The sequence below is a fragment of the Hypomesus nipponensis genome, chromosome 6 (genome assembly GCF_054491055.1).
Source record: "Hypomesus nipponensis isolate SF chromosome 6, ASM5449105v1, whole genome shotgun sequence".
Classification (NCBI taxonomy): domain Eukaryota; kingdom Metazoa; phylum Chordata; class Actinopteri; order Osmeriformes; family Osmeridae; genus Hypomesus; species Hypomesus nipponensis.
In genome coordinates, this window is record NC_140366.1 from 9,985,960 (window position 1) to 10,001,831 (window position 15,872).

The 15,872-nt window shown below is 41.8% G+C and overlaps 2 protein-coding genes across 2 annotated transcripts; one reads left to right on the forward strand and one right to left on the reverse strand.

Annotated features, from left to right (window-relative positions):
* Positions 1–1,841: 1,841 nt before the first annotated feature.
* epm2a (EPM2A glucan phosphatase, laforin) lies at positions 1,842–8,272 on the reverse strand. The gene is made up of 4 exons (XM_084700403.1): positions 7,893–8,272; positions 7,151–7,325; positions 3,426–3,670; positions 1,842–2,683 (listed from the first exon to the last, which is right to left on the reverse strand). The coding sequence occupies exons 1-4, from the start codon at positions 8,137–8,139 to the stop codon at positions 2,400–2,402; spliced, it is 951 nt and encodes a 316-aa protein (XP_084556529.1). The 5' UTR covers positions 8,140–8,272; the 3' UTR covers positions 1,842–2,399.
* Positions 8,273–9,284: 1,012 nt separating this feature from the next.
* Positions 9,285–13,756, forward strand: LOC146286972 (uncharacterized). Its single transcript, XM_084700243.1, has 7 exons — positions 9,285–9,306; positions 9,716–10,054; positions 11,241–11,303; positions 11,525–11,935; positions 12,031–12,117; positions 12,273–12,343; positions 12,527–13,756. Exons 1-7 carry the CDS (start codon positions 9,285–9,287, stop codon positions 13,754–13,756), a joined length of 2,223 nt encoding a protein of 740 aa, XP_084556369.1.
* Positions 13,757–15,872: the final 2,116 nt, after the last annotated feature.

Below are 15,872 nucleotides of genomic sequence, written 5' to 3' on the forward strand. Positions count from 1 at the left end.
ATGAATTGGCCTGCTTCCATAACAAAGCAGACATTTTACCAGTCTGCTGATAGTTTGAGCCTGGGATTTTCCCTGAGATATTATTGGTGATATTTGGACAGCGAGAGTGAGTGGATTTAATTGTAGTAAACAAACAGGGTATTATTGTTTGAATATGCGTAGATCACATACTTGCCCTATATCATGTAATATATGTAATGTGTGTACAGAAGATATCATGTGGAAAACTAGTTAAACTAGTTAGATAATGCAGTAATGCATAGGACATTCTCACTAAAATACACAACACAAACAAAGCCTCCTAGGATAGGAAATACCCTCCAGGCGGAGACAAACATGGTAACATGGTAACATGGTAACATGGTAACATGGTAGCAGGGTAACATGGTAGCAGGGTAACATGGTAACATGGTAGCAGGGTAATATGGTAGCATGGTAACATGGTAGCATATTAACATGGTAGCAAGGTAACATGGTAACATGGTAGCATGGTAGCATGGTATCATGGTAACATGGTAACATGGTAACATGGTAACATGGTAGCAGGGTAACATGGTAACATGGTAGCATGGTAACATGGTAGCAGGGTAACATGGTAACATGGTAGCATGGTAACATGGTAGCAGGGTAACATGGTAACATGGTAGCATGGTAGCATGGTATCATGGTAACATGGTAACATGGTAACATGGTAGCAGGGTAATATGGTAACATGGTAGCATGGTAACATGGTAGCCACTGAACCTGGAAAGGGTTGGCTTAGTCCTCCTTTCCTCCTGACTTTGCTAGAATATTGAACAGCTCTGTCCAAACCCGTCTTTGTAAACAATCCTGCCTAAACCTATTGGTTTCAATACCCATTAGCCAACCAAGAGTTACTTTATTTTATTGCAGAGCTAAGACAAAAATGACATCTGTGTGACACAACCATTACTGGAAAAATAGTAGTAAGGTAAACTGTGAAGTCACATTCAAAGAATGAGTGTGTGGTGGAGCTTAAATCAGGAGAATGAATGTATCATTCTGAGAACAAAGCAGAATGGATCCATTTATGCTGACAGCTCACCTGGAACAGATGTGAGAATAGGAGAAAGACAAAGGGAAAGAGTTCATAGTTTACTGTAATAGCATGTACTAAAGCAATATGTATTGACTTCAACCCACCACATAAAGAGCACAATGAGAATAAAAGATTGGGTAGTAGAGTTGTAGTTCATGTGTCATCCTTGAAGTGGTCCAGGGGGAAAGATGCTGTTAGTGTTTATTCCCACTAAATGGGCAGACCTGAATATATATATATATATATATATATATATATATATATATATATATATATATATATATATATATATATTTAAATAATGGACACACAAACAAGATGAACTGTATCTGAACCTCTGAAAAGTTTGGAGAGTCTGTTTTTCATTTATTGACTGAAAACAGTATACGTGGAGGGAGGAACTGCACAGCTTTTCCACGGCTTTAAGGTTTTGTTTGTTTGCTTGGCTTTATTTAGCAGGAAATGACATTTTCCTTTTCACAGGCAGCATTAAGACCTCTACACAACAAAGACAACTCTACCATTTTCCTTTACAGCCTTGGACAGTGAAAACACTGAATTTCTGTGAAATGCCACATAAGCATCTGGGACTCAGGAGTAATCCTTTATACGTATAGAGATGAATCTGGCACAGAAGATATCAGGTGAAAGGCAAGAGAGAAGAGAGAGACTTACTGGTTTATATTTCTGTCATTTGTTTGACTCTCGCAGGTACAAATGTGGTCATTGCCCACTTTACAAACTCTACTATTCAAGCATCTGGGAGTTTCTTCAAGTTTTTTATTTATTCAGTCATCAATGTTCTATTAGCAGTCGACAAAACCAAATTTCAAGGTGCCTTTTCAAATGTCAGCTGAATCCCTTGAATAACAAAATCCTAGGATTGGACAAAAAAAACCGGATAAAACGTCCAATGATGACAGGCAGACAAAACTACAGGGAATCCTTCAATACATCAACATGTTCAATTCAAAATATTCACAAAATAACTGAAAGCAGTACAGTATGGACAAAAACACACCCCAACAGGATGAATAGTTTCTTTAATCTGTTTTGGCAGTTAACAGAATGTTTTCAGGCTACCTGAATATTGACCAGAATAGGACAACCACTCAACTTAAAAGGCAGTTTTCATCAAATTGAAGTGAGCAGAAGTTTATTTTGCTTTTAGTTATATGACCATGTAGCAACTTGCACATTAATCATGGTGATAGAACAAATTTATTTTGGTTAAGCATTCAAAATTGAAATATGTCACACTTTAGGACCTCCAAGTCCATCGCCTCTAATCCATTCACAGTTTGCAACTATCCATTTGAACCACAAGGGGGCTCCATTCTCAAGTCTGTGGGCAACAACCAGATGAGCGTAGCTGTCCAAACTTGAGTAGAAAGTCTTCCCGGGCGCAAACCAAGGCCTCTTCATCAATGTAGACCGCCGCCCTCCTGGCTGCAACAAAGTACTGCACCTTCCTCAGGCTCCAGCCCAGGATGTACATGAGGAGACCACACACGGCGGCGGTGGAGCGGCCTACGCCCGCGTTACAGTGAACATAGACGGTGTGACCGTGCTCCAGCAGACCGTGCAGTAGGAAGACAGCCTGGGGGAGCATTCTTATTCTGCCTGTACAGGGAAACATTTACACAGGGGGGGAACCATGTTTTAGTTCATAGCACATGACTCACTCATCAAATAATAGGAACCATATGGATGATTTACCTAGGATTGGAGACAAATAGCATTTAGGTCTGCACATGCAGCAGTCAGGAGCTATCCAAACTATAGCATTCTCAGTCACTCTGTCATTTCTTCTAGATATATTGGACAGGTCTTTAAATCTATCAAACTTTCTGACGGCTTTTGAGTTTTGAAGTTTCTGAATGAATACCATGAGACAAGGGTGTTCCACTGAAGGAGACTTGACTTGTATCATTTCAAATCAGAGGCCAGCTGCCCTATTATACCCTATAAAATAACTTGGAGGAGACCTCTGCTCAGTAAATGAACACTCCAGTTTTGATGTAGGTGACATGGGTCAAGAGAGAAGGAATGATAATAGGTTCACCATTTTCTATTCAAGAATGATTGATTCAAGGACAAGTGTTTCTCAATTAGTACAACTATTCAAGTGTTTCTTAATGTTTTTATTTAAGTGTTTATGAATGGCTACTTCTATTTCAAATGGCTTTTGCATCTTATGTTCTGCTATGAAAGGTTTGGGCTGTGACACCTCAGTATTGTATGAATCCTCCTTTACATTTACAACATAAATGTGGTTTCTCGGGGTTGTCATAATAAGAAACATTCCTATAAGATCTACAGGAGATCTTATTTACTCCTGAATCCTTCCCAAGATCCTCCTCACCCTCTGTGCTCATGTCTGGCGTGGGGATCCACACGTACACCAGGCCACTGTCCTTGTACAGGTGCATCATGGTCTCTGGAGTCATGGGTTCTCCAGGGTCTTGCCGGCAGCCGTGCGAGTTGTTGACCACATCCCCTTCCGTCTGGAAGTTCATTACCGCGGAAACGCCCAGCTCCTGCTTCAGCTTGAGGGTCACATGCTCCAGCTGGCGAGGACAGCTGCCCAGCCAGACCCTGGGAAGGATCCTGAGGACAGAGCAGGGAGCACGGGGGGTTAAGGAGGAGTGCGTGGAGGGTACAGTGAGGAGGACTGCAGAGATGCTCGGCTGTGTTGTAATGGACCCAAGAACAGAGTGCAGTCTGAAGGTCCAGGAAGGATGGGAGAGCAAGGTGAGGGAGGAGTGGTGAGGCGTGAGATGAAGGGTGCGGGAGCCTTAGGGACAAGGGGTGAGAGTGTGAGAGCCCAAGGAGAACGGAAGTATTCTTAGAACCACTCTCCCAGACCGACCACAGGCCAGCCAGCTAAAGCTGGTCTCTCATCTTATTTTTCTGTGCAGGAAAAATAGGCAGAGAGGGAGGGGGAGGGGCTCTCCCTTCTTAGAAGAACCTCTATTCAATCTCCCTCCCTACTTGTCATTCTCCCCATTGGTGATATTCCCCTGACCTCCTCCTCTGCCTCTCTTTTTCTGCCTTGTCACTCTCAGGCTAGACTTCATTTAGCACTCATTAGCATGCATAAACTCTGCTGCAGAAGGAAGTGACACGTAAAAGAAGGGACGGCGTCACTCAGGGATGTCCTCGAGTGAGACCGCAGGGACCCTTCTGGTTAGGCCGCCAGCGGGCAGGTACTAAGAGACCTCTGGGTCTTATTGAAAAACTAGGGCAGAGTCGCAAACACAGACAAGTCAGTGAGAGAGCGCACATGCTTAGAAGCTTAATGTGCTCCTCACCAACCTCCAGTCATCGCTTTAGACTACCGTTTGTTTTCAATGAAAAACATTAAAGCAAATCTTTTTTTACTTTTGAATTGTAGTCACACCAATAAAATATGGGCCTACCGACGACAAAGGTAGAACTGACTGCACATTCCTGAACTGCCATGTTTACATTTCTGTTGCACATTGCCTTGAAGGTGTAATCTTTTTTTTTACTTAATGTTTGTCTCCATTTGGCTGTGCTGATGATGCTACAGTAAGATCATGTGGGATCATTTTTTACCGCATAAACTTGGCAAGACATTAAAGCACTAGCATGGTGGCAGAGGAGTGCTTAAATCCTTGTTCACAATACGCAAACAAACATCCAAACTAATAGATCCTATTCGTATGAACAGGGTTAAGGCTTATTATGAAGATGTAGGCAAAGTCATAACCTCTTAGAAATGCATTGGGAATCAGAAACTTGAAAAGTGATAAAAGGTCTCTTTCAAACTATTAATGAGACATCTGAGGCACCTGGGACTTGTGTGCGTGTGTGTTTGTGTGATACAAGGGGCTACAATGACACAAGCCTAGAAGTCTAATTTAAAAAGCCATCATTTGAGGAGACATACAAGGACATTATGCCTCCTGATACTCAGGTCCTTGACCAAAGCTGTAAGGTCTTTGGCCACAAATTAAAACCGCCAGGCCCCTGCCAACCACGCTCATTTTCATGCAGGATACGTGCTCCATGCCTCTGAGGATCCAGATCCTTTCAGCAGTGTCCAGGAGCCCTCACCAAAGGGTGGGATCCTGGGTTAGAGGACAGATGTATTTTTGATCTGGATGAGATGACTGAACGGGATGTGAGTGGAGTAGCTTCCTGGTGTATGTTGTGCTGTTGTGCTACTGGCTGTGAGAGCACACTCCCTTTCGCTCATGTCATTCATTCACTCACATATTCACTTCTCATTCAACTCCATCTCTGTTTAAAGAGAGATCCGAAAGGGCATAGAAGGCTTTTAGTACAAGCAATTGTTCTGTTCCAAGTGAAATGACACCATTTTACCGGACCCATTATTATGCACGGCGAAAAGACTCTCACCATCTTTAAAGGGAAAGTTTGAAAGATCCTAAATACGATGACGGTAATTGTGATGACAATCTGCCTGTCATAAAAACATATTACCAGTGACCTCCTAGAGGTCTTTCACTCTTCAAACCCATATCAATTTAGGGTCTTCAACCCTTTTAATCTCTCATTCCTCTAATGGATTTGGCACACACAAGCGGAATGAGCTATCTATGAGGTACCTGGAGGACAAGGTGTGACTGCTCCTTCTTTGTCCAAACCTATGAAAGGAAAGGTTGCAGGGGTTGACACATTCCAACCACTAATGGTTTAACTTCACGAGGGAATGGGCGTCTCTCTGAAATAATTGCAGAGTATCGCACAGAACCACCTTGCCACCAAGTAATTAAAAGCTGTGCGACATGTGACTGGGATGGTGTCTTTCCACCTAACTTTATGGAGAGAGTGGAGTGACACTGAAGATGGGACAGAGAGTAAAGGCCCATATTTTATCGACATGAGCTACAGTTTACAAGGAGAAGAGAAGAGGTACTCTTATAGGTAGGCTAGTGATCTATATTGGAAGTTCTTTCTCTATTCATCAAATGTTGATGGCATAGGTAGGTTGACTGCCATTAACATCATATGTGTATAGCATTGAGGGATAGACTTATGGCTATAGAATGATCTTGCAAAAAAAACTCACAATGTTTTTCTCACAATGTTTTTTGTCAACCATTTCAGGAAATTCCACTGGGGATAAGGTAAGACAATGTGATGGAAGACACGTTCTAAGAAAACAACATCTTTACACATACAAAAAAATATATATAATTATAATAGAGATCCTTCAAAAGTTCCATTAAAGGGGCCATCCCACTATGTACGGAAAACAGACACACAATGACAGTAACACATACAGACAATAATAAACCTACACACGCACAGTGTCCTCTAGGGAACTCATTAATGTTGTAATGTTGTGAAATGATGTACTCATCCATTGAACATCACAAAGGGCAAAGGCAGGCAAATAATAACTGGTGACAAGTGTGTAGAATGACTGGAGAAGGATGCCAGATTAGAAAGTCACTGGGCTCCTCCAAACCTGGTTTGATCCTGTTTTTCACAGTACTGGTCAGCTACAGTAGCCATACTGTCTAGCCAGGACCTTGCTTTACTGTTGTACTTCTTAGTGTTCACTTGAACGCCATTTTCTGGTAACATTCTGAATACAAAAGCTAGAACACCTCAATGTAGGGATGGTCAATGCAGATAATAACATCCTATCCAATAACCTAAAGATGGCTGTAGGACTCAACACAATTATAATTTAAAAAATGCAATCAGCAACTGTCTCACAGCAGACATTTTAAAACAATATTGATGGTCAGAGGTCAATTCTATAAATAAAATATAATAAGCTAATAAGAAAAAAGGATGGGTAAGGATGGCTGGTTAGTGTGGATGGCTAAAATACCCCTACTCCTTTTCTCTTCAACTGTCTCCATCAATTTACATAATCCGTTTCTCCTTTTGCTCTCATCCCTTTCTCACAAATATTGCCAAAGTGACCATTGACCTCTGACAGGGCAGATCTTCAGCAAGGTCGTGTTTAAGGCTTGAGTGGACAAGAGGCTATGCTTGTTTACTCTGTAGGCATACGCCTTCACCCCTACCTTTGACTACATTACCTGAGGGAGAAGACAGAATTAGTGAGGCTGGTTTGCTCACCTGGAGAAATGCATAGCTTGCTGGCCCGCCACACCAAAGTAGAAGTCAGTTGTGTGCTTCATCTCATCTGTGTGGCCAGTCTCCTCAATCCAGTGGCCAATGGGGTGACAGTAGACACCGTCCACCAGGTTCTTCTCATCATACACACAACATCGGTCATGATGGGGCCCATTGCCTGGATATCCAAACCAAGATCATAATTATCCAAAAATGTAGTAAGAGTAGGTGACACACTCAAATATTCTATGGATTTATAGATATTTAAAGTTAAGGGTTTTAAGCAGGGCCGGGATGACAAAATAAACAAACTAAACATTTGTTTAGGGACCCACGATTGATTTTCCTCCTCCCCTGCACTTGTCAGACATAAGCTCAACAGCTGGCACGACTGAGTGGCGCAAGCTGCAGCCTCCCGAAAGCGTTTCCAAAGACGTGTCTTTGCTGCCATCGAGTGGTAGTATGACAGACTTACAAAAACAAAACAATGTTGAGGAGTATTCGAGAGGGACCTATCATTTTAGATTATATGCACAGGTGATATCTTTTTCTATTAAGGAGCCTGTGTTATGTCAACTACGTGCGTACTACATTTCCACTCACTAAGCGAAACATAGGGTGGGAGTAGCCTATGCAGAATAGCCCCCGTAACAAATGGTTCATTATTTAAGAGTCCGTGTTGATGGGGTTTCGTTAGGCCTATGTGTAATTTTAAACTGTAACAATTTAACTAAGTGGGTAATACCTTCCCAGATGAAATTGCCATCTATTCTTTTAATGAACTTGAACCACAGGCTGTCTTTGCACGGCTCCGCGAGCTGCACGTCGCCGATCCAGAGGCAAGGCTCGTGCATTGACAGGACAGCCTGTGTGGGTTTCATAAGAACCGCCTTGTTCGGATCCCAGTGACCCATCTCTGGACAGGAACCCAAAACATACACGTCAATGTCATTGCACTCCGGAGAGAGAATTACACCGAATCTGTAAAACATTGTTCACAGATGAATGCACTTTCCTAACAGCAGTGTGCTTCCAGATTTGGCTATTGGTCCGGATTAACCAGTCGTTTCAATGTGTACTGATTGTAGGTCCGTTTCCTGTCTGCGCTAAAAACAATATTCGACTCCAGCTTTTATTTGTAGGCTGGTCTCTGCAGTGTACCTACAGAGGCTGATAAGGGACATTCTTCCTCGGAGTGCGTTAAATCCTATTTCTCGCAGTTTAATACAGCAATAGGCTACAGTGCATGAATTCACAAAACGTATTTTATCTTGCTTTGTTTCATTTGCATTTAGTAGACGCTCTTATCCAGAGCGATTTACAGTAAGTACAGGGACATTCTCCCCGAGGCAAGTAGGGTGAAGTGCCTTGTCTAAGGACACAACGTCATGTGCACCGGCTGGGAATCAAACTGGCAACCTTCAGGTTACTAGCTCGATGCTCTACCTATGTCATATTACTAGCTCGATGCTCTCTTAAATTGTGTTTCTGTATTTAGGCCCATTTGAATGATGTAATTGACTTATCCCTGGGTTATCCCTATGGTTCCACACACTGATATAACATAGCCTATGTTTTTGTGGGATCTGTGAACTTCAGCAGGACTGTGCTGCTCTCTGCTGCCATTTGACCTGAGTTTCTGAGAGCCCCAGACAGCTTCGGAAGGAGCTGAACCTAGTTAATATGTAACTATTTGTATCAGATGCAATTCTTAATGACCCCCTCCCTGAAGGGTGTGGACAGAAGGAGTTGTAAGGAGAAATACAGGTGTGACCTTCCAAACAGAGTTGTTTTTCACTGCGTACACAGGGGCTTAGGTGTTACTGTTGCTGGTGACCGTTTTGTTTCACAAATGTTTTTGTTTTCGAGGGACTAATCAAGAAAATTAGTCATGTGTCATGATTGCCTTAAAGACTAAAGCTGGTAAGGAGATATCTCCATATATTTACTGTACCTGTCAGAGTTGGCCAGGATACATGGTGGCAGGAGAGTAGGATATCCTGTCCAGTTAAATGAAAACCCTACATTTTAAACCTAAGTGACTAGTCTAAATTGTATATTTTGAGGATAAGGAAAATACAGATCATATCAATGGTGTAATGATCATGTTTTCTTACTCCCTATCCAGGGTAGCAAAATGGCAGAGTCCAGAGTTCACTGTAAGTCTCCACCTACTGAATCATAACTCATAGTTTCAACATTTTCAATAATACACAGTATTGTATTACTGTACATTGCCTGTGAGAAAGACCTTGGCTCGTGGCAGTTCAGTGTCAAACATACAAGCGTTTGTAGCTGTAGATGCTTTCTCAACACTGGTCATAAAACCTTTTGTGTTGTAGATAACATTTGTGCTGTATTGTGTGTTTCAATTATGTGAATTATTTTTGTATCATCAAACACTTTACGACGAAAGAAAGATCATTTCTAATCAAAGCAAAAAGCAGAGCCAATGTTTAGACTCCTGGGGTAAAAGGCACTATGAGTTTCCCCACTGAGAACTTCCCATCTGTCCTTCTTGTCTTGCACCAGCACAGATGCCAATACTGTTTCTCTTCTCCCCAACAGATGAAGTTAAACTCTGGGTACCAGAGAAGGTTGTGGGGGCTGGTGATAGAGAGGATGTCACCTTCCCATGTCACCTCTCGCCTGAGACCAGCGCTGTTGCCATGACAATCAGGTGGTTTAAGAGGACAGAGTGTATTTACCTGTATAAGAACGGCCAGGTAATAGAGGCGAGGGGCTACGAGGGCAGGGCGAGTCTGGTCACCCAGGAGCTGGAGAGAGGCGACGTGTCTCTGAGGTTGAGAGAATACGGGGCGTCAGACAGAGGAGAGTACTTCTGCCAAGTCATCCATGGAAAACAGATCAAGGAGGAGGCTATTGTGGGTCTATGGCACAAGGATAGTAAGTGTTCTAACAGCTACAAAACAAAACTGTCCACATATAAACACAACACAAACACAAAGTATAAGTTTGCATGAGCATTGTTTACATATAGTTATGCTGCACATTCTAACCACTCTGTTATGAGTCTGTCTATATAGTATCTACAAACTTTAAAGAGACACATTCACATTACTTAGCAGTTGTGTATATAAGTGAAAGATTACACTGATGTACTGTATGAGGTGATGGGAACTAATAACTTAGATCAGTTGCAAGTCATACTGTAATATGTCAAATTCAATCCTTGCTCTCTGTTAATTGTAACATAAACATGGCAATTCATCATCCTTAAGTAAGAGGAAGAACTATATGTATATTATTCATGGTATTTATGTCTTAATGATTTTTGTCCTCTCTTTTTATTTTTGTTGAATCAGGTGTACATTCAGTGGGTAAGTACAAAACCTTATTTTTTGGTCCATGTTAGTAGGTTGTTATTTAGAGTTACACTCCAAAAAGCTGTGTAAGTTGCCGTACAAGTTGAGTAAACTAGCACTATCCATTTGATAACATACTAAGTCATGACTTTTAGCATAACATTGACGTTTCTTACTTTTGACTACTTTTGACATTTAGTAGTCAGTTTAAGTGTTACTACTTTGTATAATCCTACTTTAAACCATAACACCTTCATAACAACACCCTAACTGGACCAACTGGAAGAGATATACATCATCATTCAGATATGTCCCATAATAAGCTCTGCTGTATTCACTTATAATTACTTTTTTCAATTTATTTTTAAACAGACATATTAAATAGAGGTGAGTAATACCTAATATTTAATATAAAATCATTGTGAGTAAATAATGTACCATTATCTTTTAGACAGTTGACATTACATGTTATGGTTGCCGTTTTTATATCATGGTGTTATTATTAAAATATCAGAAAATATCAGAATACTAGAAATTGAATTATAAATGTAATCTGCAGATTTCCACGTCCACACAGCCTTTGTAATAACTTTGCTAGAAGAGATTTGTTCATTTAATTAAATGTCCATCTTACCTATTCCATCAGACCCTGAGTCTTAGTCTGGTTGTAATGAACGTCCAGTCAAGCTGGAGACTTGAGGGAATTCAGTGCAATGTTAATGCAATACATTATTGTATATCTGACCTGTTAGTTTCTACCATTTCAGTTGAAGGATATTTACAAAGTCCAGCTGACAAGCTTGAAAGAGAGGAATCTGCTTATTTGCTTGGTAAGTATGAAATGCCATCGATCAGGGAGGTACAGAGTCTATTGAATCGGGAGAGATTAGTTGTGAAGTCCTGCATAGCTACTAAATTAAAATCCTCAAGTCTGTGTTAGTTCTGATATAGAGGATTGATAAAGAACAACCATTTTTTACAAAAATATATGCCTGCTCAATGATGTTTTGATCAAATGGTCTAATCCCAACACATTATTCTCCTCCGGCAGAAAATCAGATGTACAATAAAATAATAGAGGAGAGAGACAAACTACTAGAGGACAGATTAAAGAGTGAGCAGGATCTAGAAAGTGAGAGCTATCAGAGAAAGGAGTTTGAGAAAAATGTGGCAAGTTTCAATGAAAGAACACGATCTCTAGAGGAAAGAGAAAAACTACTAGAGGATACCAACAAGAAGATTGAAGAAAAAGATGGACGTGTGAAGGATGCCATCAAGACATTGAGTACATTAAAAAAGAGAATAGAAGAAAAGGATTCACTGCTGGAGGAGAGCTTTAAACAACAAGAGGACACCGAGAGAAGACTAAAGAAAGCCTCAACAGAACTGGAGGAGAAGACTCAACACCTTCAGGAGAAAGAGACACAACTAGAAGATGTTAAACATGAAAATACTCAACTTGGTGAGAAAATGTGGTACTGTACGTCATGGCATTCGGGATGTTTAGCACATTTATATTGCAATTACACTTTTTCTGATGTTTTGATGTCATTTCAGTACAGCAGATATGTGACCTAAAGACTGAGATAGCAAGACAAAGAAAAGAATCAAATCAAACCAGTGGTGAGCAAACCCAAATGACGAGCAAGATATTAATTTGTTGTTAAAGTCTTTCTCGTAATATTACTCAGGTCTGGTAAAATGGGCACAAAGCAACACCTGACTCTGTTGACTGAACGGATAACATTGGAGTGACCATCACCTCAGGAGTTTGAGCTGTGTCCTGTGTTGTGTTGCAGTGGGAGGAAAGACCCTATATACACATGCCAGACAACCTATTAAAAGAAGAAATAGCATGTGGGAGCCTCCTGCGAGTAAGAAGTATTCATTCTCAAATACATCATGATACTGTTATCCATTGCAGTTAACAGCTAGCAAACTTTGTATTTTGACAGACTGAAGGAGGTAAGAAACCAATCATCGTACCACTCGATATTGTCACTTTTCGACCAATGCTTTGACCAGGGCCTTGTGTTGTGTTGCAGTGGGGGAGGAGAGCAGCAGTGTGAGACTGGTGCTGCTGGGAGGGACTATGGCAGAAAGAAAGGCAGCCGGAGACACCATCCTTGGCAGAGAGGAGTTTGAGGCCCAGGCAAGCCCCGCTGCAGACATCCACAGCTGTATGAGGAGAGAGGGGGATGTGTGTGGGAGACGGCTAGTACTGGTGGACATTCCTGACTTGTTCTTTGCTGGATTATCTTTGGAGGAGATGAGACAGCGTGTGGCTCTCGGCGTCCGTCTGTCTGCCCCAGGACCCCATGCTTTCCTCCTGGTCAATCCGATGGAGTCCTCTGAGGAGGAAGAGAGAAGAGCCATGGGGAAAATGGCGGAAATATTTGGAGAGGATTGCTGGGGGCACACTATCGTTCTGTTCACCCATGATGATAATTGGAGAGAGGAGAGCATGAAGGAATTTGTCCTAAAAGGAGGTCAGGACCTCCAGCGGCTTTTAGACAAATGTGAGCACAGGCACCACGTCCTCAACATTAAGGACAGAGGTCATGAATCTCAGGTCTCAGAGCTGCTGGACCAGGTAAAGGAAATTGTGGCCGGAAACAGCTTCTATAGCAGTCAGAACTACCTAGAGGCAGAGGCCCAGGTCAGAGATATTGAGGAAAACATTCAAAAAAAGAGAAAGGAGAAGATGCGAAGGGATGAAACAGAGATGACAAGCAATTTTGCGACACGACTGCAGAACTATCTGAAGAAGATGGATGGAGTAATCCAGAAGCAGGAGGAAGACATCCAAACACTTAGTCATCAAACAACTCAACTGGAGAGCCGGATAAAAGAAGAGAGGAATGAGGAGACAAAGAGAGAACTGGAGAGGAAGCTCATTAGAGAGTCTGGTCAAAGGGAGGAGATGAAGAGGAAGCTGGAGAGACTGAGGGAGGAGAAAGAGAAGGAGAGGAGGGAGAGGGAGGAGAGACACGGGCAGCATATGGAGAAGATCAGGGAGAACTATGAAGGGGAGACCAGAGTTGAAGCAGAGACTAACCTGATGGAGGTGGTCCTACCTGAGTTACAGAGGAGCATCATGGCCTCGCGGACTAAGATGCAAAGGATGTTCAACAGGCAGATAGAGGACAAGGATAGGCAGATAGAGGACCGGGATAGAGAGACAGAAAGACTGAGGAATAAACTGAAAGATCTCAGTGAAGACTTCTTGAGGGAAGTCTATGCCGTAAAGGAGGGTGGTAAAAAGATCCCTTCTCACATATAGACAAACATGGAAAGACAAAGTATTGCATACAGTTTTTATTTCCATTTTCCATAATAGTTAGGTTCAGGCACTCGAGTGAAAATGAGCGCATTCACAGAGTTCTTCTGGTCACTAGATACTGGCTGTGCAATCTAGATTCACAGCTGTTGTTTTCTGAAACCACCAGTAGAAGGTGTCATACTGTCAAATGATCTACTTACTGAAAGGTTGACAGGACTGAGATGGGAAGTTTGGATCTTGTTAACTTTAATTTACTTTTCATTCACATCTTTGAATCTAGTTCAATAAAATGAATATCTTTGCCAAATGTTTATCATTGTGGGGCTCATGCCCTGCTTTGAACAATGAACAGTTATTTTACTTTTTGACCCTTGAACTATCCGTTTTTCTTTCTTTCTTTTTTACATCAGATTATGGTGTTCACTTATTGAATGGGAATTATGATGATCTAGAGATCAGTGCTGTTCAAAAAGTTCTCAAATCTTTTTAACAATTCTGGAATTGCTGCTTTAATCACTTGTGTCAGGTGTAGTGCTGTTCTGTTGTTGTGAAAAGGAAATATTAATATCTGGATCTGTGCTGGTTACATCTTTCACTGCTCAGTTTTTGTTGCACAATTTGGAACTAGTCTATTGAGTGTCATGCAAGATAAGCACTGGGGTCATGGTGCAATTGCTCACAGAGATGGATCATGATTCCCAAGACAATACAATGTATGTATTTGACCAAATCCCTGAATATATCTGACATTGATGAATCATCACTGAGATGGAAATGCTGTAGCTCACCTATACTAACATCATTGCCTCCCATTGGTAATAATGTTTTTTTTATTATTAAATGTCAATGCATATTTTTCGTCTTCAGTTCTGTCTATTTTTAAGCAAATTCTTTCTCAAAAAGTCACATATAAAGATACTATCAGTTTAGAGATATAACAGATATTTCTTCCAGGAACACAATAACATTTATTGAGTGACTTGTTGCACTTGTTGGTTAGTTTTTAACCAATTTAACTACTTGTACTCGCTGTAAATTATAATATTGTTGCTTGCTTTCCTACAGGTACACTAGCACTTTTGAGGTTCACATTGTTTAATTTGTAATTTGTTTAAAATCATGCTCTTGTGTTTCTTCCTATTGGCACTTATTTGCTTATCACAATGTATGCTTCATGTTTTGATTACCCGCAATGTTTTTGGAGCTATCTTGTTGTTTAAGATCATCGACTAATGCACTTTTGTAAAGCTCTTTCATGAAAGTCGCTTCGGATAAAAGCGTCTGCCAAATGAGTAAATGTTTTCTTCATGTCCACAAACAGCAGTTAAGGACCATTAACAGTTTCCTGTTAATCCTAAAACTGTCAAAACTGGTTCTAGCTCTCTAACCCAATGGCAATGACACATTTCGCACACAATTTGTTTGAGCCTTTTTGTATTCAATAATATATAATTAAATAATGTTCAAGTTTTGTTCTCTAGCAGTGCCTGGTTCATTAGATTATTGAGCCACAGACATACCAATAATTATAGTTCGACACATTGTAAGTAGAAACACAATGTTTAATACAATTAGGAGAGGAGGAGGAGGCAGGAGAGGCTGGAGCAGAGGAGGTGAGGAGGAGGAGGCAGGAGAAGCTGGAGCAGGGGAGGTGAGGAGGAGGAGGCAGGAGAGGCTGGAGCAGGGGAGGTGAGGAGGAGGAGGCAGGACAGGCTGGAGCAGGGGAGGTGAGGAGGAGGAGGCAGGAGAGGCTGGAGCAGGGGAGGTGAGGAGGAGGAGGCAGGAGAAGCTGGAGCAGGGGAGGTCAGGAGGAGGAGGCAGGAGAGGCTGGAGCAGGGGAGGTGAGGAGGAGGAGGCAGGAGAAGCTGGAGCAGGGGAGGTGAGGAGGAGGAGGCAGGACAGGCTGGAGCAGGGGAGGTGAGGAGGAGGAGGCAGGACAGGCTGGAGCAGGGGAGGTGAGGAGGAGGAGGCAGGACAGGCTGGAGCAGGGGAGGTGTGGTAAAGTCTGCTAGAAGGTGGAAATGTTTTCCAGCATGCCACCTCATTCATCAGAGCGTCAAGAGGCACTGCAGGTGCCCACAGGCAACACTCATGTTTTGCACATGGACACTTGCAA

Coding starts and splice junctions, on each gene's coding strand:
- epm2a (XM_084700403.1), bottom strand. CDS start 8,139: ATGTTTTACAGATTCGGTGTAATTCTCTCTCCGGAGTGCAATGACATT. Junction 3,671..7,150: donor CAAGCTATGCATTTCTCCAG/GTGAGCAAACCA, acceptor CTCTGTCCTCAG/GATCCTTCCCAGGGTCTGGC. Junction 2,684..3,425: donor GCCAGACATGAGCACAGAGG/GTGAGGAGGATC, acceptor TTCCCTGTACAG/GCAGAATAAGAATGCTCCCC.
- LOC146286972 (XM_084700243.1), top strand. CDS start 9,285: ATGGCAGAGTCCAGAGTTCACT. Junction 10,055..11,240: donor GGGTCTATGGCACAAGGATA/GTAAGTGTTCTA, acceptor CTACCATTTCAG/TTGAAGGATATTTACAAAGT. Junction 11,936..12,030: donor ACATGAAAATACTCAACTTG/GTGAGAAAATGT, acceptor ATGTCATTTCAG/TACAGCAGATATGTGACCTA.